Genomic DNA, 24826 nt, shown 5'->3' on the forward strand with positions numbered 1-24826 from the left:
TAACTCTGTAGAACATAATTAAATATGGATTAGAAAAGTGGATAGGCAAACTAGGAACTCACACTCCTTTCAGACAAGAAAAAGCAGCGCTCCTTAATATTTTAGCCCTGGGAGCAAAACTTCAGCACGTGAAAACTTCCTGGCCCTACTGCCCAAGCCACCCCAGAGGATCTGTCCTTTAATTCCATCGTATTTATCAACTAACCCAAGCGCAAAAATGGATGACAAGAAAACATCCCTTTCTTTTTTTCCTTTACTGCTCTTTAGACCGAGACCCCAACCCAGCAGGTATTCTGCACACTGCAATTCCCACTGAGTCAACAGGGATCAGAGGCGCTTAGCATCTTACAGAATCAGGCTCACCCATCCCAGGCGAAGCGCTCTGCAGCGCTCCGTCTCTGTCACCTGCAGAGGCTGCCCGAGCCACGGCACCAGGCTGTCACCAGAGGGAGCTGCAGCAAGAATAAAGACTCATATTTTTTCATTATTTTCTTTGGCACATACAACACAGTTCAAATGTCTTTTTTGAATTACATTTTTTATTAGGTTAACACAATTTTAATATATAATTTAAAACTCCACATGTGCATAGCCTAGGATGCAATGTGCTCCCTCCCCCACTGGCTCACAAAACACCAACGCTGTGAAGGTGAACACCAGCTCTGCGTTTGCGACCTCACAGGGATGTTACAAATGGTCGGGAGTGGAAGCTTTGCACGCAGGTAGGACTACACAGGACAGGACGAAGCACATTAGGAAGAGGTAAAGAATAGGAAGAACAGAGTAAGCCAGATCTGCCCTGGCTGAAGGACTGTTCTCAAGAAGCTGTTCTCCATTACTCCTCCCAAATTCCTTAGGGAGCAAGAGGGTGACAGATAGGTCGTGATGCAGGTGGACGCCTGTGGAGAGCAGCGCTGTGTGGTTTCTCACATGGTACTGCTAGCCAAGGCCCTCTGCGAGGACCGCGGCTCAGGGTGCCATCAACAAGCCGTGGGCCATTCTGCACCGTGTCTTCCACTCCCGCTCTCTGTGTGGGGCGAACATGTGGAGCTCCCTCCTCCTCCCACTGCTCGTGCCAAGGTCGAGAGACAAGTCACTGAAGACTGATGGGATTTGGCACTTTCCTGGTGATGACCCCACTCCTGCACTCCTGTGACGTGCCACAAGGCTCTGCCTAAAATCTCAGGGTCCTATTTCTGAATCATGGTATTCCCAGAATTAGAGTCCTTAAATAAATGGCCTGATTGGGGGGACAGGGCAGGGAGGGACAACCAGAAAATCAACTGAGAGCTTGGTAGCTCCTCTTCATTTTAGAGGTAGCACTTGGGCTGCTCAATACTTGAATCAGACAGTCATTTTAAAGAATAAACATGGATTCAGGGGCTTTACTCCAGGCCCACTTCCCTTGGAAAATGATTCTAGACATTCGAGAAAAAGGAAAGGAAAAAAAAAAAAGATAAAGACATACTAAGAAAAATCAAGAGTTCAGAAGACTTGTCAAAAACTGATTCAACCTTACAAAGCATGTGTCTCTTGACTCCGGCCTCAAAATCAATTTACTGCATTATTAAAAAAATAGCAATCTAGAAACTACCCCTTTCTCAGTTCAAAGTTTAAGCACATCTAAGAAGACCCTACAAAAACAGTCCTCTTTCTGGCAAGGCACTATCCAGTAGTGTGTGGCACAAACAAAAACACCTCTATCAAAGCCACTGATACAGTGAATGTGCGCGTGCACGTCAGCCCACACAGCAACTTTAGCTAGGTACAAAGATTTACAGTTTAATTCACACTGCTCTCCCTTTTAAAAAGTGGGGTAGTTACAAGTATTAGCTAAAAACTGGGATCATGTGGTTCTCAAGCATACCTTTATATGCAAGTATTTTAAACAGAATTAAGAATTTGCTATTTCTTTCAATAAATGGCTCTAGCTTCCACAGACCTTTTCAGTTACCTGATAGTTGCATTTCATTATTACAAAACTGGTTTAAAAAATTCCAGATCTTCTTGTGTAACAAACTAGAACTCTGCTTGCTTTAATTACAAAAATAAGGCTGTCGCACAACAGACCAAATTCACATTTGAGCAACATATATGCTTTGTTTAAAAACTAGCCACTTATAATTCAAAAGCACGTAGTCTAAGGGACTTACACTGCCAATCCATGCAAGCAAGCAGGGTATCTTTGGAGCTGGTGTTGCTCTCCATACAACTGATTTTGCCCACATGCGTGCTCTGAAATAAGCTAGGTTTACCTAACAGCTGTAACAGGACTAGCTCTCCGCTGAAAAGGAGGCTTCTATTCTACAATTATCAAAATTCAAAAGGAGTTTCGGCAAACTAATTTCACCCCTGGAGAAATCAGTGTGGTTTTGCCTTTCACATCAGTAAGCCTGGGATTTTGCCCAGGATTCCTAATGCGTACGTACTTACACACTTAGGTAAGTTTTTCGAAACCGGGACTTCAGGCAGTTCTCAAAGTTTACAACATATCAAGTACATGATTAATCCAGGATGGCTTCTCTGTAATCAACTGTGTAATTATGTAAATGTATATCTGCATTCACTTGCAGGGATAAATATTTTTCTTTAACCTTTTGTTCAGGAATAGTTATATTGAACTTGGTGAAGTTAATCACAGAATCACGGGTTGGAAGGGACCTCAGGGATCATCTAGTCCAACCTTTCTAGGAAGAGCCCAGTCTAGACAAGATGGCCCAGCACCCTGTCCAGCCAAATCTTGAAGGTGTCCAGTGTGGCCGCTCCACCTCCTGTCACATTCCCTTCCTTTAATGAGATTCAAGTCTCATGAAAATACGGGATTGGTGACAAGAACGCCACAATCACTTAACACAGACAACTTAATTCTTAAAAATGCACATGCATATATGTATATACATATGCGTATACACATGTTATCAACTCCCATTCAGGACTCCTCTAGAGAAGGTGCTGTAGCTAAGATTTTGACCAGTAAATGCAACCACGGACTTGAAATCTGTGTGTGCTCTTGCTCCATCTAGCCCTTTAACCGAGCTGAGGAGGCATCAGAGGATCCAAAGAGAAACTGATTTATGGATGGACTCCTTTAACGCCTCCTTCTTTAAAGCCTTCTTGCCTTTGAACTAGAGGGAAAAGCCACACAGCTGTAAGCAGTTCATCACGGAGACAATGCAAACAGGAAGACAACCTGTTCTTTACTCCAGCGAGTGGTAGTCATGAACATTGTTCACGTCATACCTCTGTAGTCATGACTAAGCCATTGTACAAAATCTGAGAGAATACAGTTCTCCTATTGTTCAGCATCTTCAGCAGGGACTTGGATGACAGCCTAGCATGCACCCTCAGCAGATCTGTGAATGACACCTGAACCTGGTACAGTGGTTGGTAACAGCTGGCAGAGCTTCAGTCCAGTGGCACCGCAATAACCTTGAGGATTGGGCCAACAGAAACCTCATGAAGTTTGATAGGACAAATAGAAAGTCTGCCCTTGGGGATGGCGAAACACCAGTATGGGCTGGGAAGTGACTGACAGAGTAATACCCCTGCTGAAGGGATCTGTAGATTTTAGAGAAGGCTAGGTTGATCATAAGCCAGCAATGTACTGACTGCAAACAGGGGAAAGCATGCGGTGTGCTGACTTCAGGAGAAGTGTGGCCTGCAGGCTGAGGAAAGTTATTATCCCCCCTCTACTCAGCACTGGTGAGGACACGTCCGAAATATTGGTTTGGGACCTTCTCTCACTCCAAGAGGGATGTGAACAAACTGGAAACAGTCATCCTCCACCAAAGCAAAGCAGCCAGAGGCCTAAAGCACACAGCCCATGAAGAGGTTGAGGAAGCCAGGTTTGTTTAGTCTGTTAAGAGGAAGGCTAAAGCCTACAACTATATTGAGGGCAGTTACAAAAAGGATGGTGCCAGTCTCTTCCTGCGAGTGCCAAAAAACACAGCAAAGGCAACAGCCACAAATTACAGCCTAGGTGTTGAGGCTGGACATTAAAAGAAAGTTTTCTCTAGGAGAGTACTGCAGCACTGGCACAGGTTATATAGAGGGTTGAAAGATCTTCATCTTTGGATATTTTTAACAGTCTGCTAGACAAATCCGTATCTGATCCGAGTTAGTGCTGGCGTTAGCCCTGACTTTGACAGTGCTGGACCAGATAGATGGCCTCCAGCTGTCCCTTCCAACTATCACGTCTCAGATGCCATGGTTACCGATTTTAACAGAACGTGTGATTTGTTGCACAGACAGTGTTGCTTTCTGACGCTCTTTACAAGTTTGGCTTCCGTCAAGCCACACAGTCTGAGTGATGCTGCGATTGCAAAGAAGCTTTCCCACATAATGGTTGTCTTTCATTTACACAAAGACATAAGGACATTTATTGGAATGGCACTGCCCTGTCCTTATGAAATCACTTGAATAAAAGCTACATTACAGCATAGCTATTATTTTCATAGCCAGACTTGATTCAAAATGCGTAATGCAATTTGACTTCTGTCTAGAATGCATTTTGTAATGGTTACTGGCAAGTCACGGGCTGAAGTTCTGCTCTGTGCACCAATACAGTCCCACTGGAACAACCTCCACTTCCTTTACATGGCTCCTGTTCCTCAGCTGAGCTGACGACTGTGGCTTCATCCATCAAAGCACACACTCAGATTTCTCACTGTCTTTGAGGCACCTCCGCATTTCCACACCTGGGGATATAACCAGGACAACAGCTGGGTGAGTTAGGTGTGCTCCTGGACCATGGTATGGGACTGATCCCTGACTCTCAAAGTACCCCTCTGAGTCTCATGTGGCTAATGGTGGAGCTGCGTGTTACTGAAGGTAAACTCAAGGTTTTGGCAAAATTTCATTTTAAGACAGTCCAAACTATAGAGCTCCAACTTTGGGTGTTAAAGTTGTTCTCAGTTAAGAGACAATATTTTCATTAGTTATGAGACCTCTTCTTCTGAACTAGCCAGTATTTTCCACCAAGTGTTTTCCTGCACATTTCACCCACATTTGGAAGAGCAACCATGTCAGAGTATTTCACTTTGGCACCTCCTCCATGGTAACAACTCTTTTTAAACAGCCAGCTGCAATGTGCATCATGAGACAGATCAAGTTTTCATGAACGTTAGCAGCCCGTGTCTCTTACAATAAACATAATCTAGCATAAACATCACAAAAAAATGAATGTAGAGCAAAAATACACCAGTTATTGGCTTAGACTGAGATCTTAAGATTGATGATTTTTACCTTCTGGATCATAGTGAGCACAAACATTCTAATAACCACCAGTACTTTAACTATCATGATGAGCTAATTTCAACTACAGTAGTTGGAAGAATTAAAAGAGGTAAGGAATCTGACTATGTAAGTATATCCATGAACAACAGAAGCCCTGCAATTCCACTCCTTATTCTCAAACATACGTGCCTGTCAGAACACCAGTGCCAGCCGCAAAAGCAATCCAAAGACAAAAGTGAAACATCAACAGTGAGTATTTTTAAAAAGGAAGATGAGTGGCCTGGCCTTAATCCTGTTTCATATACGTGTTATTAACTCCACATTATTGGAGAGCACCATCTCATGGCACGCAGACTACTACTAATGATGCATGTTTGCTCTATCACAGTGATTCATTAGGGAAGCTGTTGTGTGCTGAAGAACAGGGTCATTCATCCAGATGTGCTTGTCAATACTTCAGATAGGCTTTCTAGGGCTCCGACTCCTATTTAAAAGAGAAAAAAAGATTATTAATGCTGTGAATACATTCTCACCTCCTGTGTCTGTGACCTTCGCACTTAAGGTGCCCCTAACCCTGCCTCATACAGCAGCTGAGGATGCATCACTCTGAAGTACTACCACACTGAAGCAGTGATCTGGCCAAGTTTATAGTGACACTCCTTCAGGCTTCCAGGTGATTTCCCAGGAACAAACCTCCACAGAAGCTGATATTTCTGATTGCTGTAGGATATCATCTTCTTCCTAGGACTAGTTCTAGCTATGAAGCAAGGCACTCTGCCAAAACAACCTGCTTTTGCAGTTCCCTGATGAGGTTCCCTCTTACTTCTCTCCCTCATGGGGTCCAGAAATAAATGAATACCTGGCAGAAGAGGAACTCTATAGGTACCCAAGAGCTACCGTCTAGGCCTGAAACAGTACTACTGCCAAACACAGCTGTATCTACAGTGGCCAAGGGAAGAAAAATCCTCTCCTATGCATCTGATCTACTGCCCAAAAGTACACCATATAGCCTCTTTGAACAAGCGTCCAGGCTTCCATATGGCAATAAAAATCTCCTCTACTATACCGCCCTCAACAGAAAGATGTTAACTGGCTTTATGTTCTGACCTGTATATCTATATTTGTTAAAACAATTCTTATCCAGAAAGTTGCTATAACTCCCAACTGCTCCAGCATTTGAAAAAATAAAATAATAGCTAATAAATAAATTGTGTCCTGGTTGAGCCATTATACCAGGCCGTCCCAGTAAGATGATGTTTTGGTGACACATGCTGCAGATATTCCCGTGATTAAGATCCTAGTTCTGTCCTCTGTTATAATTAAATCAGTTGCTTTCAGTTTACATTGATAATGTGAAGGAGAATGTATTCTTTAAAATTCGTTTATCTGCTGTCTCAAATTGACTCCCACGTATATGCTCGGTTTCATTTAAAATGCTTTTCTTCTCATGGCAACAGTTTCAATTACCTCAGTAGCATGAAGTTGATATGGACAAGGTATGGATAAGGCAGTGGTACATCCAAACATGCACAGATCTTTCAGTTCAAAGAAAATTCAATCTCAGTATTTCAAGTATTCCATAAAAAGTCTGCAATACTGTACTGACCTTTGATGTCAAAGTAGGTTTCAGTCCAAGAAAAGAGAAGACAGTGTTGCTCTCCTTTGATTCAAAAAAGCCATCGTAATCCTAGAGAGAAAAAAAAAAAAAAGATGAGTCAACATTTGCATTCATGCTTTCCTGATTGATCTTACCACACCATGTATTAGACTAAAGGGTGATATGTAATAATGCTTAGGAAAATACTGATACTTACCCATATTCTCCTATGCAAACCTGAAAGCTATTTTAAACTGCAGTAACATCACCAACTACAATGCAAAGAAAAACACATAAATTCTCTAACTACAACACCTTTCACTGTTTATTTGACATATATTCCTTTATTTGACAGGAAAATATAAACATGGAGTAGCATTAAAAGGAAAGCTATTATATGTATATTTTGAAGTTATTTAAGTGCCTAACAATGCAAATAAGTTTCTGACTGGATTTCCAATTTGTATTTTAGCAAACAAAATGCTTCCTAAAATGGAAACCTCCAAGAAGAATTCCTAAGGCAGCTGAACTCCTTATTACTTCTGTGGTGGAATAGAGACTTGATCATCATTGTATCCTTTGAAATCAGCAATCATATCTCAGCCCTGGACAACCACATAATTAAACATAAAATGCTACCATAAAGAAACCTGCTGTACGGAAAGATTAAAAATCAGATTCGTTATCGTGATTAGTACATCACCCAGTTCAGACTCTTTTCCTCTTCCACATAACTGCAAAATGGAAATATCAATCTTTACTTAACCACTTCTGACACGTAAAATACTCTGTAAATGTCAGGAAATTTCAGGTATGTGCTCATCACTACATAGCAATTATCTCTAAATATCTAAGATTAGTAGTTTTGCTTAACTTGAAAGCATTCAAACAAGAGAAATCCCTTTAAATATTAACTGTGCACATACATGCTTTCAATACAGAATACTAACAGGCAGTCTCCATGCCTCTACATGCTTCCCATCTGTGTAACAGTCATTCCCAATACATCTGAACCCCAAAAGTTAGCACTTCTTTGGCCGCTAACCTCTAATCTCATTACTTTTTTAGACTTCATCTCTCATTGTTACATTTTCAGGTGCTCTCCCTAAAATTTGACCTCAAATTTCCCCTCAGCAGAAGCTGCTTTGCCCACTTGTCTTCTGCTCTTGCCTTCTTTTGAACCTGTAACCTCACAAACCACCCCACAATCACAGGGGTGGGGTGATAAACAGAACAAGTTGTAATTGAAAAGCAAAAATATTTCTCTGACGTGGCTGTTCTTGGAAGGCCGTGATAGGAGATGCAAAGATTAGGAACTTTCTTTTATCTTCCAACCAGAGTTTACTCATGCCTAGCCAATATCTGCTTGTGCTTACATTTTGGCTTCTCGAATTCTAAGCCGGAAGCAAAAATGGTCTGGGCAAGCATTCTGCCTCCCAGGATTTCTCTGGGTCTTCACAATGCAGTGTGAATCCCTGAATAGCCCTTCATCCCACCTGCCAGACCCGATTATAAGATATACCAAATTATATCCTTGCAGAAGGATGGTTGGTATTTTGTAAAATAACTTTGTGAGGATAGTGTGTGCTTGTAGGTGAAGACTTGACTTCTCTTCATTCTCTTTTTATCTCTCCACCAACCTAAAATAAAAGAACTGTTCAGACGAAAAATACATAGTCACCACTGCAGGGATAATAGACCTCCCATGAGATCCATAATCATTCTGCAGATGTGCAGAATTTCTCTTTAAACCTTTATGGTGCACCAGACAAAGATGCTTTACTAGCATTTCCATAATGATATACTGCTATACCAATGAGAACGCAATTGTCCTAGCAAAGTGATACTTTGCAGTTCCATAATCATTCAAATAACTTCAGCCCAGAAAAAATCACAGCTTCACAGAGGCACTTTCCCTGCCTAACCCTCTATACTAAAAGCGTCTGCCCTGAAAGACACAGAGAGGCCAGCAGGAGTGTATGATGGTCATCAGGCCCCAGACATATTAGCTGATGTATGTAGGAGTAGTAAATCTTCTTCTTAAGATGGCTTTTTGTTGTTGTCTTCTTAAAAGTTGGTATATTGCTGTGCTACACACACGGGCAATAAGTCAGTATTCCAAGATGAAGCTTCATGTCTACTGATCCTTTCCGCTTTCATATGTGTGTATATATGTAGAATCATAGAATCACAGAATCATTTAGACTGGAAAAGACTCTTAAGATCAAGTCTAACTGTTAACCTAGCACTGCCTAGTCCACCACTAAACTATGTCCTTAAGCACCACATCTACACGTCTTTTAAATGCCTCCAGGGATGGTGACTCTACCACCTCTCTGGGCAGCCTGTTCCAATGCCTGACAACCCTTTCGGTGAAGAAAGTTTTTCTAATACCCAATCTAAACCTCCCCTGGCACAACTTGATGCCACTTCCTCTCATCCTATTGCTTGTTACCTGGGAGAAGAGACCAACACCCACCTCACTGCAACCTCCTGTCAGGTAGTTTTAGAGAGCAATAAGGTCTCCCCTCAGCCTCCTCTTCTCCAGGCTAAACAACCCCAGTTCCCTCAACCTCTCCTCATAAGACCTGCTCTCCAGACCCTTCACCAGCTTCGTTGCCCTTCTCTGGACACGCTGCAGCACCTCAATGTCTGCCTTGTACTGAAGGGCCCAAAACTGAACACAGTATTTGAGGTGTGGCCTCACCAGTGCCAAGGAGAAGAGAGAGAGCACACTCATTCCTTCTATCTAGTTTTCAGTTCCATGGTTTTCTCTATGCATGATACATAATTTCCAATTAACACCATTAAGTTTATTTGCTTTCCAGGGGAATTAAGCACTTCAAAGAATAAAGCACTTCTGGAGCAAAGGAAGGTAGAGTGTCCTGCAACAATCAGGATCACAGACTGGAAAACAGACTTTGCAGACAGATGCTGCTTATCATTATGAGGACAGAACTATTATCATCACTTTTTAAAAAGCTAACATATGAAGATATTAGCCACAGGTTTAAGTTCCCTTACTGTTAATTTTAGGTATGGGCTGTTCTATCTAACCTTGAAATTAAACATATAATTAAACAGAGGAAACATACATATTTACATAAATTTAAAAAATCATTAAAAGGTGATGAACTGATGCTAATTTCTGATTTAATGTAAATTCAAAATTAATAGCCAGAAAGTAAATAAAAATAAAATAGATCTCACAACTAGGCTATGGCCAGTCACGAGTGGGATTCCCCATGGCTCAGTGTTGGGGCCAGTCTTGTTTAATATCTTTATCAATGATCTGGATGAGGTGATCGAGTGCACCCTCTAAGTTTGCAGATGACACTGATTTGGACAGGAGTGTTGATCTGCTCGAGGGTAGGAAGGCCCTACAGGGGGAACTGGACAGGCTGGACCGATAGGCCGAGGCCAATTGTATGAGGTTTAACAAGGACAAGTGCCAGGTCCTGCACTTGGGTCACAAAAGCCCCATACAATGCTACAGGCTGGAAAGCTGCCCAGCAGAGAAGGACCTGGGGGTGCTGGCTGACAGCTGGCTGAACATGAGCCAGCAGTGTGCCCAGGTGGCCAAGAAGGCCAACATCATCCTGGCTTGTATCAGGAATAGTGCAGCCTGCAGGGCTACACAGGGAACAAACAAGTGATTGTTCCCCTGTACTCAGCACTGCTGAGGTCACACCTCAAACACAGTGTTCAGTTTTGGGCCCCTCACTATAAGACACTGAGGTACTGAAGCATGTCCAGAGAAGGGCAATGAAGCTGGTGAAGGGTCTGGAGAGCAGGTCTTGTAAGGAGTGGCTGAGGGAACTGGGGTTGTTTAGCCTGGAGAAGAGGAGGCTGAGGGGAGACCTTATTGCTCTCTAAAACTACCTGACAGGAGGTTGCAGTGAGGTGGGTGTTGGTCTCTTCTCCCAGGTCACTAGCAATAGAATGAGAGGAAATGGCTTCAAGCTGCATCAGGGGAGGTTTTGGTTGGATATTAGGAAAAATGTCTTTACTGAAAGAGTGGTCAGGCATTGGAACAGGCTGCCCAGAGAGGTGGTAGAGTCACCATCCCTGGAGGTATTTAAAAGATGTGTAGACTTGGCACTTCAGGGCCTGGTTTAGGAGGCATGGTGGTGTTGGGTTGATGGTTGGACTTGATGATCCTAGAGGTCTTTTCCAACCTTAATGATTCTATGATTCTATAAGCTAAAACAATACTGAAAGCAACCCCAGCAATGCCATGGATAAAAAGAGGACAATGTAATCACTCAACACCTAGAGGAGTAAAAAGTAATACTGAAGCTCTGCAGAAGGATGTTTAATTAAAGCTTTGACTTGAAAAACTGTGTGGACGCTGCTAAATCTGAAAAAGGACCAGCCTGACTCTGCCAAAGCAGATGAAAAGCCATGAGGGACATGAGCTATACAAGCAACCACATGTGAAGACAGCTGACCTCACTGAGAAAACCCCTTAATTTTCTCCACTGGGTTCATCTACAAGTGAGTCACACCATCTCTGGAGCTGAAGGTAGGGAGCAGTGGATGAGTACAAGCCGCAGTGATTAGAACAAAGGCAGCCCTTTAATATCAGGGCAGGTTTAGATTGCCTTAAGCTGCTCATTACAGCCCTGTAAACTATAAGCAGCCAAACTGCAGGCAGGCAGCTATTGCGAGCATTTCTGCAGCAGCACAACATCATTTTCTCTCCCCGCCAGGAGCACCCTTTCCTCCTAAGCACACAGGCTGTTTTCATGAACCCCCAGACACCCATTTGTCTCAAGAGTTTGTCCAAGCAAAGGCTCTCTGTTCAGGTGAGTCATCGTCTCTCATCACCATTTTCTAGTTCTGTTGTTCTCCTGAAGTGTCTTAATCCCAGTACTTCAATTAGCACTAAAACCATCACTTCTCTCTATGACCAAGATTTTTTTAGTCTTTATTAATAAATTGAAAAGAAAAACAGGGTAGGGAAGGATTCACAGCCTGAAAATAATGTCATAAGAAATAAGGCTGCATTCCTGGCTCTGAAAATGACTTTGTGGCTCAGCTAATCCACCAATATCTGTGAACATCTGTTTACCTTAACCTCTGTAAAGTAATTTAAGACCTAATCATAAAAAGCTTTTTGCAAGTGCTAGTTATCAATTTTCCCTTGCAGAACTATGCAGGCCTGATTTAGTACGTTTCTTCCACATTTTTACAGATTATCAAACCTGAATTCACTTACTGAAAAAATCGTGAAGGTTAAACTGAGTAAGCTAAACTGAGTAAGCAAATGTTTGAAAGAGCACAAAACCCAGTGGACTGATTCTTTTTAAAAGGAGCAGAATATTTAATAACCACAAGAGATTATCCACCAGAAGCAATCTCCCTGATGTTTTGAAATATCTGCATTGCAAAATATATTAAAATTATATTGACACTTTCTTACTTTCATGGGGGACAGGGGTAGAAGCATCATGCTTTTAGATAAAGTAACAGTAAAATTTTAAAGAGGAGAATTTTCCTACTAATCTCTGCAATGAAAACATATGATCCCAAAATACTCAATGTGGAATAAAATGTTGTAAAAATGTTATAAAAATAGTCCTATAAAAGTTGAAAGAAACTACTTTAGTATGGTAGCTTCTTAAAAGATTTTTAAGAAGCATGATCTCAAGCACCACAGTCTCAAGAACTCATTGGTTTTGCTTTGGCACGTTGTAGAGTTCAAAGCAGGCATCCCTGGCTCTCCCTATAATACAGGTGAGATAACAGATTGTGCTGGTTTTGGCTGAGAAATAATTAATTCTCTTCACTGTAGTGCCTGTAATAGTCAGGGACCTTTCCAGCTTCCCATGCTCTGCCACATGGGCAAGAGGCTGGGAGGGGTGGGGCCACAGCCAAGTCAGCTGACCCCAACTGGCCAATGGGATGTTCCTTTCACACCATATGATGCCACAACCAGTATATTGATGGGGGCAGTTGGTGTGCAGTGGGGTGGTTGTGGCTCAGGGACTGGTGGTGTTGGGTTGGTGGGTAGCTGCATCATGTGCTGCTTGTTTTGGTTGTTCATTCTGCCATGAGTTTTGTGCATCTCATTGTTTTCCTTTTGCTGTTGTTATTGTTTCATTTTAATTATTAAACTGCTCTTATCTCAACCCATGAGCTTTACCCTTCTGATTCTCTCCCCCATCCTGTCGGTGGGGGAGTGAGCGAGTGGCTGGGTGGGGCTGAGTTGCTGGCTAAACCACAACGGTGTCTTTTGGCACCCAATGTGGGGCTTCAGGGTTTGAGATAACAACAGCTGCTGGTCACAGCACCATGTTCTCATTTTTGCAGTTCTTGTTGAAGATTGGTGTTGGTCTGTTTAGTCTGCTGTGTGGTTAGTGATGTTTTGCCTAAGAGATTTGTTATGCAAACACTGGTTTTCAGATTTATCTGGTATTTGGGGTTTTTGCTGGAACCATTACTGTACTTTGGATGCCATCTTACTGAAGCAATTAGCAATTATACCTCCTCCTCTAAGAGACTTTATATGGAGGAAATACAGAATGGTATCTTTGCAACTTTCTTCTATGATGTCTCCACCTTTACTGCAACAACTTTTTTATATCTTGAACATCCTTGGGTAGTTAAAATATACTTATTGTTAGTTTTTGGGCATGTTGTTTTGGTTTTGAATAAGGTCAGAAAGCAACTTAAGAATATCACCCTGAGATCTGCCCCGAGGCTTGATAGTTACGAGTGGCAGGGCATGTGGGATAGCATGGGCAAATACCTAGGGCAGTGGGCACCCCCAGTGTTTTGGAGTTTCACCCCCGAACAAGTGCAGAATCCTGAAAAACTAGTAGAATATTTGGATAAAGTCTGTTGTTACGCTGGGAACTCCAGAGAGACACAGATAACTGCAACGTGCTGGGGCCTGGCCCATGCATACCGAGCCCTGCTCAACAGTATTCAGTGCTCCCAAGGGGAAGAGAAGGTCTCTGGATTGAAAGGCAAAGTGACAGGCACTGTGGTCACTCCAGCCCCGATGACAGGCACTGTGGCCACTCAAACCCCCAGGACAAGCACTGGGGTTACTCAAACCCCCACAACAGGCACTGGAGCTGAATCAGAGAATCAACCCATGCCAGTATCAGTCACCCCCATACACAAGAAATCTTGGAAGTGGAAGTCAACTTGTTTAGAAAGGGCAACAAAGAAGCAGGTCCATCACAAGAAGAGGAGGAAGAAGTCATAAATGAAACGGAAACTACCCGATCCCTGTCCTTGAGTGAGTTGCGAGATATGCGAGAAGATTTTGGCTGTCGTCTAGGTGAGCAAATTGCCACCTGGCTGCTCCCATGCTGGGATAATGGGGCCAGTAGTCTGGAATTAGAGGGAAAAGAAGTCAAACAACTGGGATCCCTTTTCTGGGGAAGAGGGTGTTGACAAAGCAATTGGAAAAAAAACACAAGCCCTCAGCCTCTGGAGGCGACTCCTGTCCGGAGTGAAGGAAAGGTATCCCTTTAAAGAAGATGTTACTTATTGCCTAGGAAAACGGACAACCATGGAGAAAGGCACCCAATATCTAAGGGAATTAGCTGTGCTTGAGGTGATTTATGGTGACTTGGACAATCAACAGTCATCCAAGACCCAGATGAAGCCCAGTGCACATAACCCATGTGGCGGAAGTTTGTATGGAGTGCACCATCCTTGTATGCAAACTCATTGGCAGTCATGTCCTGGAGTGAGGACAAGGCACCAACAGTGGCGGAGGTGATTGATAGACTCTGGGAGTATGAAGCAAATATCTCTTCCTCCCTTGTCTCTGCTGTGGAGAAACTATCTTGAGAGGTCCAGCAACTCAGAGAAGATATGTCCTACTCCCCACCTCGACAGAGTAGTGTCTCAGCTGTTAGGAATAAGCGTCCTTTGGCTCAAAGGAGAGGATACACACCACTGGCCACCCTATAGTTCTACCTGCGTGACCACGGAGAGGACATGATGAGGTGGGATGGCAAGCCTACCTCGACATGAGCTGCAAGGAAGAACCATCACTGAGGGAGGTTCTTCTAAGAAAGTTGCTGCTCAAGTTTCTGGTGAGCAGGTCCCCAGACAGATGAGTAGAAGTGCTGATTTTATTTCTGAGCTTAATAGAGAGACTCTTGATTCACATTTACAGGAAGTGTGTTGTGACTGCCATGATTGGGACTAGAGGTGCCCTGCCTCCAGCCAGGTGGAGGAAAGGGATAACCGAGTTTACTGGACTGTGTGGACCCGATGGCCTGGCACATCAGACCCACAGGAGTTTAAAGCTCTAGTGGACACTGGTGCACAGTGCACCCTAATGCCATCAAACTATACAGGGGCAGAACCCATCAGCATTGCTGCAGTGACAGGGGGATCCCAAGAGCTAACTGTATTGGAGGCCGAAGTGAGCCTAACCGGGAATGAGTGGCAAAAGCACCCCATTGTGACTGGCCCAGGGGCTCCGTGCATCCTTGGCATAGACTGCCTCAGGTGAGGGTGATTCAGGGACCCAAAAGAGTACAGGTGGGCTTTTGGTGTAGCTGCCTTGGAGACAGAGGAAATTAAACAGCTGTCTACCTTGCTCGGTCTCTTGAAGGACCCTTCTGTTGTGGGGTTGCTGAGGGTCAAAGAACAACGCGTGCCAGTCACCACCACAACAGTGCACCGGCAGCAATATTGCACCAACCGAGACTCCCTGATTCCCATCCATGAGCTCATTCGTTGACTGGAGAGCCAAGGAGTCATCAGCAAGACCCACTCACCCTTTAACAGTCCCACATGGCCAGTGCAGAAATCTAACGGAGAGTGGAGGCTAACAGTAGACTATTGTGGCCTGAATGAAGTCACTCCGCCGTTGAGTGCTGCTGTGCCAGACATGCTAGAACTTCAATACAAACTGGAATCCAAGGCAGCCAAGTGGTATGCCACAATTGACATCGCTAATGCATTCTTCTCACTCCCTCTGGCAGCAGAGTGCAGGACACAGTTTGCTTTCACTTGGAGGTGTGTCCAGTACACCTGGAATCGACTGCCCCAGGGGTGGAAACACAGTCCTACCATTTGCCATGGACTGATTCAGACTGCACTGGAACAGGGAGAAGCTCCAGAACACCTTCAATACATTGATAACATCGTCATGTGGGGCAACACAGCAGAAGACGTTTTTGAGAAAGGGAAGAAAATAGTCCAAATCCTTCTGCAGGCCAGTTTTACCATAAAACAAGGTAAGGTCAAGGGACCCGCACAAGAGGTCCAGTTCTTAGGAATCAAATGGCAAGATGGACATCGTCAGATCCAAATGGATGTGATCAACAAAATAACAGCCATGTCTCCTCCAACTAGCAAAAAGGAAACACAAGCTTTCGTAGGCATTGTGGGGTTTTGGAGAATGCATATACCAAATACAGTCTGTCTGTAGGCCTTCTCTATCAAGTGACCCGGAAGAAGAACGATTTCAAATGGGGCCCTGAGCAACAACAAGCAGCTGAATAGATTAAACAGGAGATAGTTCATGCAGGAGCTCTTGGGCTAGTCCAGGTAGGACAAGATGTAAAAAAATGTGCTCTACACTGCAGCCGGGGAGAATGGCCCTACCTGGAGCCTCTGGCAGAAGGCACCAGGGGAGACCCGAGGTCGACCCCTAGGGTTTTGGAGTCGGGCCACTGAAGAACATCAAAACAACCAGCAGGTGGATCAGGCTGCCAAGATTGAAGTGGCTGAGGTGGATCTGGACTGGCAGCATAAGGGTGAATTATTTTTAGCTCAGTGGACCCATGACACCTCAGGCCATCAAGGGAGAGATGCAACATACAAATGGGCTTGTGATCGAGGGGTGGACTTGACCATAGAGACTGTTGTACAGGGTAGCCATGAATGTGAAACATGCTGCAATCAAGCAAGCAAAGCAGGTAAAGCCTATGTGGTATGGGGGACAATGGCTGAAATATAAATATGGGGAGGTCTGACAAATAGACTATATCACACTCCCACAAACCCGCCAAGGCAAGCGCCATGCGCTTACAATGGTACAAACAAAGACTGGCTGGCTGGAAACATATCCCGTCCCTCATGCCATCGCCCAGAGCACTACCCTGGGTCTTGAAAACAAGTCCGGTGGCGACACGGCACCCCAGAGAGAATTGAGTCAGACAACAGGACTCACTTCCGAAATAGCCTCATAGACACCTGGGCCAAAGAGCACAGCATTGAGTGGGTGTATCACATTCCTTATCATGCACCAGTCTTTGGGAAAATTGAACAGTACAATAGACTGTTAAAGACTACACTAAGAGCAATGTGGGGGGGAACATTCAAGCACTGGGATACACATTTAGCAAAAGCCACCTGGTTAGCCAGCACAAGGGGATCTGCCAATTGAGCTGGCCCTGCCCAGTCAGAAGTCTTACACACCGTGGAAGGGGATAGAGTCCCTGTAGTGCACATAAAAATATGCTGGGCAAAACAGTCTGGGTTATTTCTGCCTCAGGCAGACCTGGGTGCACTTGGTGGGTGATGTGGGAGGATGGAGAAGCGTGTGCCTCAAGGGGATTTGATCTTGGGTGAAAACAGCCAATGAACTGAATGGCATAATGCAAACTGCTATATAATATATGTCATCTCTTCTGTAGTTGCTATATGCCACATCAATGATATCACAGTACAAATCTCCCAGTCTATGGAAGATGAACTTTGATGAAACAAGGAAAGTGCAGCAGTGATGGAACGTTGACTGACTTTGTATGCAGCAACCCAACACCACACACACCATCTCTCCTGCCCTGAAAGACTGACATGACAGATGGAGCCCAGAGTCATGGACTGGGTGAACTCAATGGACATTTTTATGGACATTTTACAGGGAAGGTCCACAGACTAAGGGAATGATGTCTGTGTACTATATTAAAGGATGGGAAGGGGAGGGGTGGTGGTTGGTAAGGTTGTATTGGATGGTATAGGACCTGGGCATGGTGTAAATGGTATGGAATAAGGGGTGGAGAATGTGCTGGTTTTGGCTGAGAAAGAGTTAACTCTTGTCACTATAGCACCTATAGTAGTCAGAGACCTTTCCAGCTTCCCATGCTCTGCCACGTGGGCAAGAGGCCAGGAGGGGCGGGGCCACAGCCAAGTCAGCTGACCCCAACTGGCCATTGGGATGTTCATTCCATACCATGGGACACCATGACCAGTATATTGATGGGGGCAGTTGGTGCGCGCAGAGGGGTCGGTGGGGTTGGATTGTGGCTCAGGTTCTGGTGGTGTCAGGTCAGTGGGCAGTGAGCTGTTTGTTTTGGTTTTTCATTCTGATCCCCCCCTAGGTTTCACACCTCTTTCATTGTTTTCCTTTCCATTGCATTATTGTTGCTGTTGTTACTGCTTTATTTCAAACTGTTCTTATCTCAACCCTCAAGCTTTACCCTTCTGACTCTCTTCCCCCACTGAGTAAGTGAGGGAGTGAGCGAGCGGCTGTGTGGGGCTGAGCTGCCGGCTAAACCACAACACAGATGTTCCAAAAACATGCTGCCTTTGACCTTACCTTTATAAGGAGAGAAAGTTTGTGTAGATTTGGGCCACATGTAAAGACACTAAATTCATCGGCGAGGACATGAGAATTCTTGTCTCACATAAAGAACATCCCACTGCTACCAGCAGTAGATGCAAAGGCTGAAGAATGAAAATGGTGCCAAACTCAGTGGAAGCTGAAGCTTCATACACAGACAAGAGCCCAACTTGCTTGCGAGCCAATGTGTTCCACTTGGAAAAACCGTGTGGGACACTCTGCCTCCCGCAGAGGAAGGACACCACCATCCGCTGGTTTTGGCAAGGCAGTGCTTCCTGGTTTCTGCACCAGGCTTCACTGCTGGTACCAAGTTACTTCAATCCCCTTGCTACTGTGCCAAGCAGCTCTACCAAGCCAGCGGGTGCTGCAGCTTTGCTGGGAGCAGCTGAGCACTGCTGCCTTGCCCCTGTGCAAGGAAGTGACTCCCACTGATGCCCTGGAGGCATTCAGAAAGCAGCTCTTAACATAAAACTACACGAGCATGGCAAACTGCCACCCACTGCCCACTTCAAAAGGCAACTATGTGCACAAATATAATTTTGACTGTATTGCGTTAAATTATGATCCTTGGTGCTTTCCAGAGATGCTAATTACACATTATTAATGTATACAATTCTGGAAACATTAGTAGCTGATTATGGCTACTAAAACTAAGGGGACAGTGACAGTGGACATGAATAATCAGCGACACACACATACTCAGTTCCTCTGGAAAAGTTGAAAAGTCACAAAAATACAGGTGACAAATCAAAAAGATAAGGGTATGACATGTTACAGAGAATGACAAATACTAGTTAGAAAAAAAAAGTATATCTCAGGATGGTTTGAGGGGATAGAGAAGTGACAGAGGTATAAATAAGGCAAGTGAAAAGCTATTTCAAGTCAGAAAAGGTTTATTAATGGGATTACAGACCTCTCTGCTTTAGGCCTGGCTCCTCACCTTTAAAGACAGTGGCAGCTTGATCACCAAGTAGTCTGAGCAAGACACGGCCCCTCTGTTTTAACACCAGAATGCTTTGCTGAAAATCAGCAAAGGTAGCTGTACTGAAGTTTCAACAGCTCACCTACAGAGATAAGCAAAATCTTGCTGGCACGGCATAAAGCGCTGCTTTGCTTTCTCTCCTCCTGCTGAGTTGACTCTAAACCAGGACAGAGAGGCAGGCTGTGGCTGCAAAGGCCTTCAGGAGCAAAGTTGCCCCAGGTGATAATGGGAGGAAGGCTGTGAAGCTCACTGTGGTGGCAGGATCATTTGGTACTAGATGCAGAGCTCAGTGGACCCATGGTGCACCTTGCCAAAGCACACTAAGGATGCTAAATGGTTACAGGGCTTCACCAAGAGGCCGAAGCTCATGAAAGAAAAACGTAGTAAGAATTACAAAATACATTAAAGTTACATCTGTTTCACAGAAATAGCTAGACACAGGGAGAATACTCAACAGAAGTACTTTATATGTTTGACTTGCTTGTTATCTTTCCTAGGCATATGCTTATGGCCTCTGTTGGGACAAAACTGGACTTCAGTTTCAAAACTGAAACTTTTGCTTTCAAGGTCAAAAGTGGAACCTTCAGTCTCACACAGTTAAGGCTACGTGTGTTATCTTAAGTTGTATCTTACACAAAGTTTTAAAATAATCAGCGAAGTAATACTGTCTGTTTAGCATGCTAGTAAAAGGAAAAAAAAAACCAAACCAAAAAACCAAACCTCACACTAAGATAGTTTTGTTTTCAACATCTAAGTCCTTGCAGTTTACCCTGAAAGCAAAAGGTGCTGTAGTTGCTTTGCACCTCTTTAAAAACAGATTAATCAAAGGCAGAACTCTCTTAATGCCCAGATTATGCAGAAATCCCAAGAGCCATCCACTGCCCAAATGCTACAGTGAAGTAAGAGCAACTTAAGTCTTTGAGACAGTGGACAAGCATGCAGGAGATCCAGATTTAACTCCTAATTACGACATTATGCCTTACATCCTTCTGTAGGTTTTATGCCAACTTACTCCAGTAGGAAAACTGTTGGTCTTTGCGAATTCTCTCCTCCTCAGAAATTCCACTTCCAGGGGAGCTTCTCCTTCTCTCAACAGCAACTGCCAAGTTCACAAAGCTCAACTTGGCTACGGCAATAGCTGTATCCCAGCTGTGATGTGGATGCCTTAAGTGTGTTGTATTCCTGGTGCTAGGAAACCAGATCACTGTAGTTATGTGATTACAGACACTGCCATAATTAATTTGGCTCAGCATTTTGTTAAGCAGGTATGCTGAGGCTTTTTAAAATCAACACTGTCACTGCTGGGAGAAACTATTTACTGCACACCAAAGTTAAAATTGGCAGTACTGCAGTTCAGCATAAACAATTATTTGTGCTTCAAGGAACGCAACACAAGCATGATCACATTGGGTCGAAGTAAAACATTAACACAAAGTAGATTGCATTTACAATTAGCAATTATACAAACACTGTCTACTCATTACTGCAAATGAGATTAGGATAACATTATATCTAATGAAGTTTCAAAGACAGTAACTGTGAATAAAGTTCCTCCCAGTAAGTTCCTTTAAAAGAGCAAGCTGGCTTTAACTTTGGGGTGCAGTAAATAGTTTCTCACATCAATATGAGCAACTAAAAGTTGTTTTTAGTCTGCAACAAGAGAAAGAGCGAGCTTGTTACAGATCTCAGACAAATCCTTATTGCTTACTGCACCAAGAAGAACAAAGAACCCGCCAAAATGTAGCTTGTGCTGCTTTTTATACAGATTTTTTTAATATGCACTAATTATTGGATAGCACTTAAATGTAAGTCTTTCGGCATGCTGTTTGGATTTGTTTCACTTTGGCAAGGATTTTTTAATATATGATTATGATCTCTTGATTCTTATAAAAGGGGCAAGGTAATTGCTCTTATAAGTAATAATGGGGAACTCATAACTTAAATGCATTGAATCAGCACTCTGCTACTGAGTGAGTTAATACCGTGTGCCATTGAGAATGAGCTGTTAGCATCCTTCCTGAAAAGGGCAGCCTAGTTCTCTAGGACAGATGACATTCATTCACTGATCTGATTAGGATTACAATGGAAAGCTCTTACTCAGCACAGCTCTCCTTGGAGAACAAGTGTGTGTGCATGTGTGAGTCTTTTTTAATATTATATAAGCACACAAAAATAAGATGATCTTGTCTGTACAACACAGTGCAGCCTAAACATGACAGTTTTCAATTAGCTAACCTTCCGATAAGATCTCTGCACAGGATTTTTAAAGAGCTTATACAACTGACTCTGCAAAGCAACCTGTTACTCCTCTTCTAGGGGCCAGATGTTTATTTCAATAATCTCTTGTTTTAGGCTTCCAAAAACAAAGGCTTTAATAAATGGGAGGCAGATGTCAGCTACAGCTCTATTGTTTGAACAGTACATGACAAAGTCAGGCTGATGTGATGTTTGCCATTCATTCAGCTGCCATGACAGGGTACACAGACATCAACTCTGTAAGCACCGATATCCCTCACCTCTAAGACAGGGAGTCAAAGTACACAAGGGCTTCCCCCCTCCAAGCACTGACAACCTCAAACTGGCATAGGGCCCACCTGGGGCAGGGGAATATTCAGGGGGAGTAAGTAGCAGAATCAGTAAGTACCATGGATGATAGCAGGTGCCACCTCCCCATTTTGTGCAACTTCCAGCTCATTATATTACTTTACAAGTTGTTTGGATAAGAATTTTATCAAATCAGACCATGACAGGAGTCTGAGAGAGGAAGGGACTAAAACATCAGGGAGTTAACTGTGGTAGTCATCCTTTTACATGAAATCATGGCTAAGGGACATAAATTGACCATGCTGCACTGAAGCTCTGCATGGACATGTTTTAACTTGGACGTGTTTTAAGGTAGCTGTAACTTTACAAGGGACGTGACACCATGTTGATTCTTTTTCCTTTTAGAACATTTTACTCATATCAATATCAGGTGACACCTCAGAGCATTAAATGAAATCTGGATTTCCCCCTTCCATTTGTTTATTTTAGGAAGTGGACACTGGCAGAAATATCTTTCAACCTTTCCTTTGTTTTCTGTGGTTCCTTCAGAGAAGGACAAAAATCTGCATCTACTAAAGAAAGCCAGCCACGCTAACTGTAATGGCACTGCAATGTATTAACAGCATTTTTACTTATGAATCGATTATAATTTTGCTATATCTTCAAAAAGTGTCTTAGAACATGATCATATTAGCACAATTACAAGTGAAACAGTAGTACACTAAATTTATTATTTCATCCTGCATCCAATACTATGTGCCCTCAAAGTATTGCTGCCACCTAGTAGCTTTCTTATCATTTCCTCAGCATATTTTAGTAGACCAGACTCTTTATAAAAGACTTGATGCCTTCAAGACTAAACCTTTTCTCCCCAGAAACCTATGGCACAATAGGAAGTTTCCATTCCATGCAAAGGAGAATTGGGATCCTAAACAAAATTGTTAGTAGCTTCTGTCACACTTACTGATTACCCATAAGTTCTGCAGAACATCAATGTAGACAATATAAAAATCTAAAAGAAAAATAAATCGTGGTATTTTCTGCTATCTCCTGTAAAGGCAACAATTGTAATTTTATACTGGTCACTTTTAAATGTTTTAAAATACATAAACACCCTATATCATTATATGTAGGATACAGTGTCTGAAATCAGAGAAAGTTATCTCCAGAGATGTATCAAATCATCTTTGACAGCTATCATCTTTATGTGGTGGGATGGTTTACAAGAAAATACCTGCTACTTCACCTTGAAACAGCTATTCATGAAGCTCAGAAAGCAGAGAGGGAACAGTCCAAATAAAAACTGTGGTGCTCAACAGGAATGTATTCTCTCCACTACATGGTAGACAGCGGAACTAAGACATTACTGATATCAGCTCTAACTGCTCTGGGAAAGGTAAAATTCTTGGATGATTTTATTTTTACTGAATTGTGGAGTGTCTGGTTTTTAAGCTCTAACACTGGGCAGGCTACTCTACACTTTGCCTCCTGTGCCACACTTCCTTTCGTTAAGTACACGCCACACAGAACTAGAGATCTTTTTCCTCAGGACGCAGAAAAGCAGTGGAGAAGTGGACAGCAAAAGCATAGGCATAGCCTGTAAGTTACAACCATACCAACTTTGTGGATGGTCTGAACAGTATCTTGCCAACAAGCAGAAGACACATGGGCAGGGTTTGCTTTCCAACACTACCTTTGCCTTCTTTATGCCTTGCTTGCAAAAAGGGCTTAATCAGGAAGAGAAACAGTGTTGTCTCACTGGTCCCAGGTCACTCACATTCAGCCTAGGGTCTGTGGACACCTGTGAGCCACAAACTACTCCAATGCAACTGTAAAAGGTAATTAAGAACAATTTCAAACTAACAGCATAAACTGGCCATAAAGAAAATCTACTTCTGATGGCAAAAAGTTAATCAAGAAAGTTTGAGCATCATCAATCATTAACAGTTGTTAGATGACCTCTGAACAATTCACATTAACTTTTATCTAGCGAGATTATCCCTCTTCTAAAGACAGACCCGGATAACACATCTCCAAGGCTGCAGGGAACCAGGTGTAGACTTGCTGAATAGTAAATTAGCCTCACAGCTGCCCTAGCTCCTGAAGTAAACACACTACAGCAGGCGTGCTAAGGTGAATTCCGCCACATTGCTTGAGGATCTAGAGAGAGAGTTCAAGCTCTCTGTATGTGTAGGCACAAGAATAATGACAAACTGACCAGGACAGAAACTCTGAGGTGGCCTCTAGCCAGTTTTCTTAAATCCTCTCTTTCCTCTTCTTTCTCTTATCAGTGAGTAGTTACTGATTTGTCATTTGACACACATAAAAAGGGAAGAAAGAGAAATGTATATGAATCTTTCTAGGATCTTTAAGAAAAACAGAAGAGACTGATACTTAACAGTGCAAAGAAATCAGTGGCATAGTAATTGCCTGTGCACTCAATAGTTCCCAAGAACACTGCACCTCTTTCAGCAGCCTGCTTTATTTCTTTCTTGTCTATAGGCCTTCACTGTTTTCATGGAGTTGATACCCATATATTACATTTCAGGGAAGGACAATAAACATCACATATCTCTGCCTCTACTTGCCGTGCACACTAGGCACTCTATCATGACTTATCCTAACACTCTAAACTAAACGAGCAGCTTCTAAGAAAAAAAAAAAAGTTAGCCTGCTATGCAAATATTTTCTCTTCAGCTCAAACTCCCACCTGGAAACAGATTTCCTTTTAATTTCAGTTCGCCTAAATTTCAGGCAATCTTGTATCAGTGGCAGATTTCTGCATATAAAACTGTCACTGTTTCGAAGTGCTAACTTGCAGGTTTGTAAGGTTAAAATTAGAATGCACTTGCACCAGGAGGTGGAGGTTTCCAATCTTGTGAAAGATCCAGGAGGCACTTCGAGTCTAAGAAGAGTTCTC

General features: G+C 43.2%; 1 protein-coding gene across 1 annotated transcript in view; it reads right to left on the reverse strand.

Annotated features, from left to right (window-relative positions):
* Positions 1-519: 519 nt before the first annotated feature.
* Positions 520-24826, reverse strand: part of SH3BGRL2 (SH3 domain binding glutamate rich protein like 2) — a 55496-nt gene continuing 31189 nt past the window's right edge. The window contains exons 3-4 of the mRNA XM_064448567.1: positions 6842-6922; positions 520-5719 (exon numbers count right to left, since the gene is read on the reverse strand). Coding sequence (XP_064304637.1) covers positions 5705-5719; positions 6842-6922 — 96 coding nt within the window. The 3' untranslated portion in view covers positions 520-5704. The remainder of the gene's footprint in view (positions 5720-6841; positions 6923-24826) is intronic.

The sequence above is a fragment of the Phalacrocorax carbo genome, chromosome 3 (genome assembly GCF_963921805.1).
Source record: "Phalacrocorax carbo chromosome 3, bPhaCar2.1, whole genome shotgun sequence".
Lineage (NCBI taxonomy): Eukaryota > Metazoa > Chordata > Aves > Suliformes > Phalacrocoracidae > Phalacrocorax > Phalacrocorax carbo.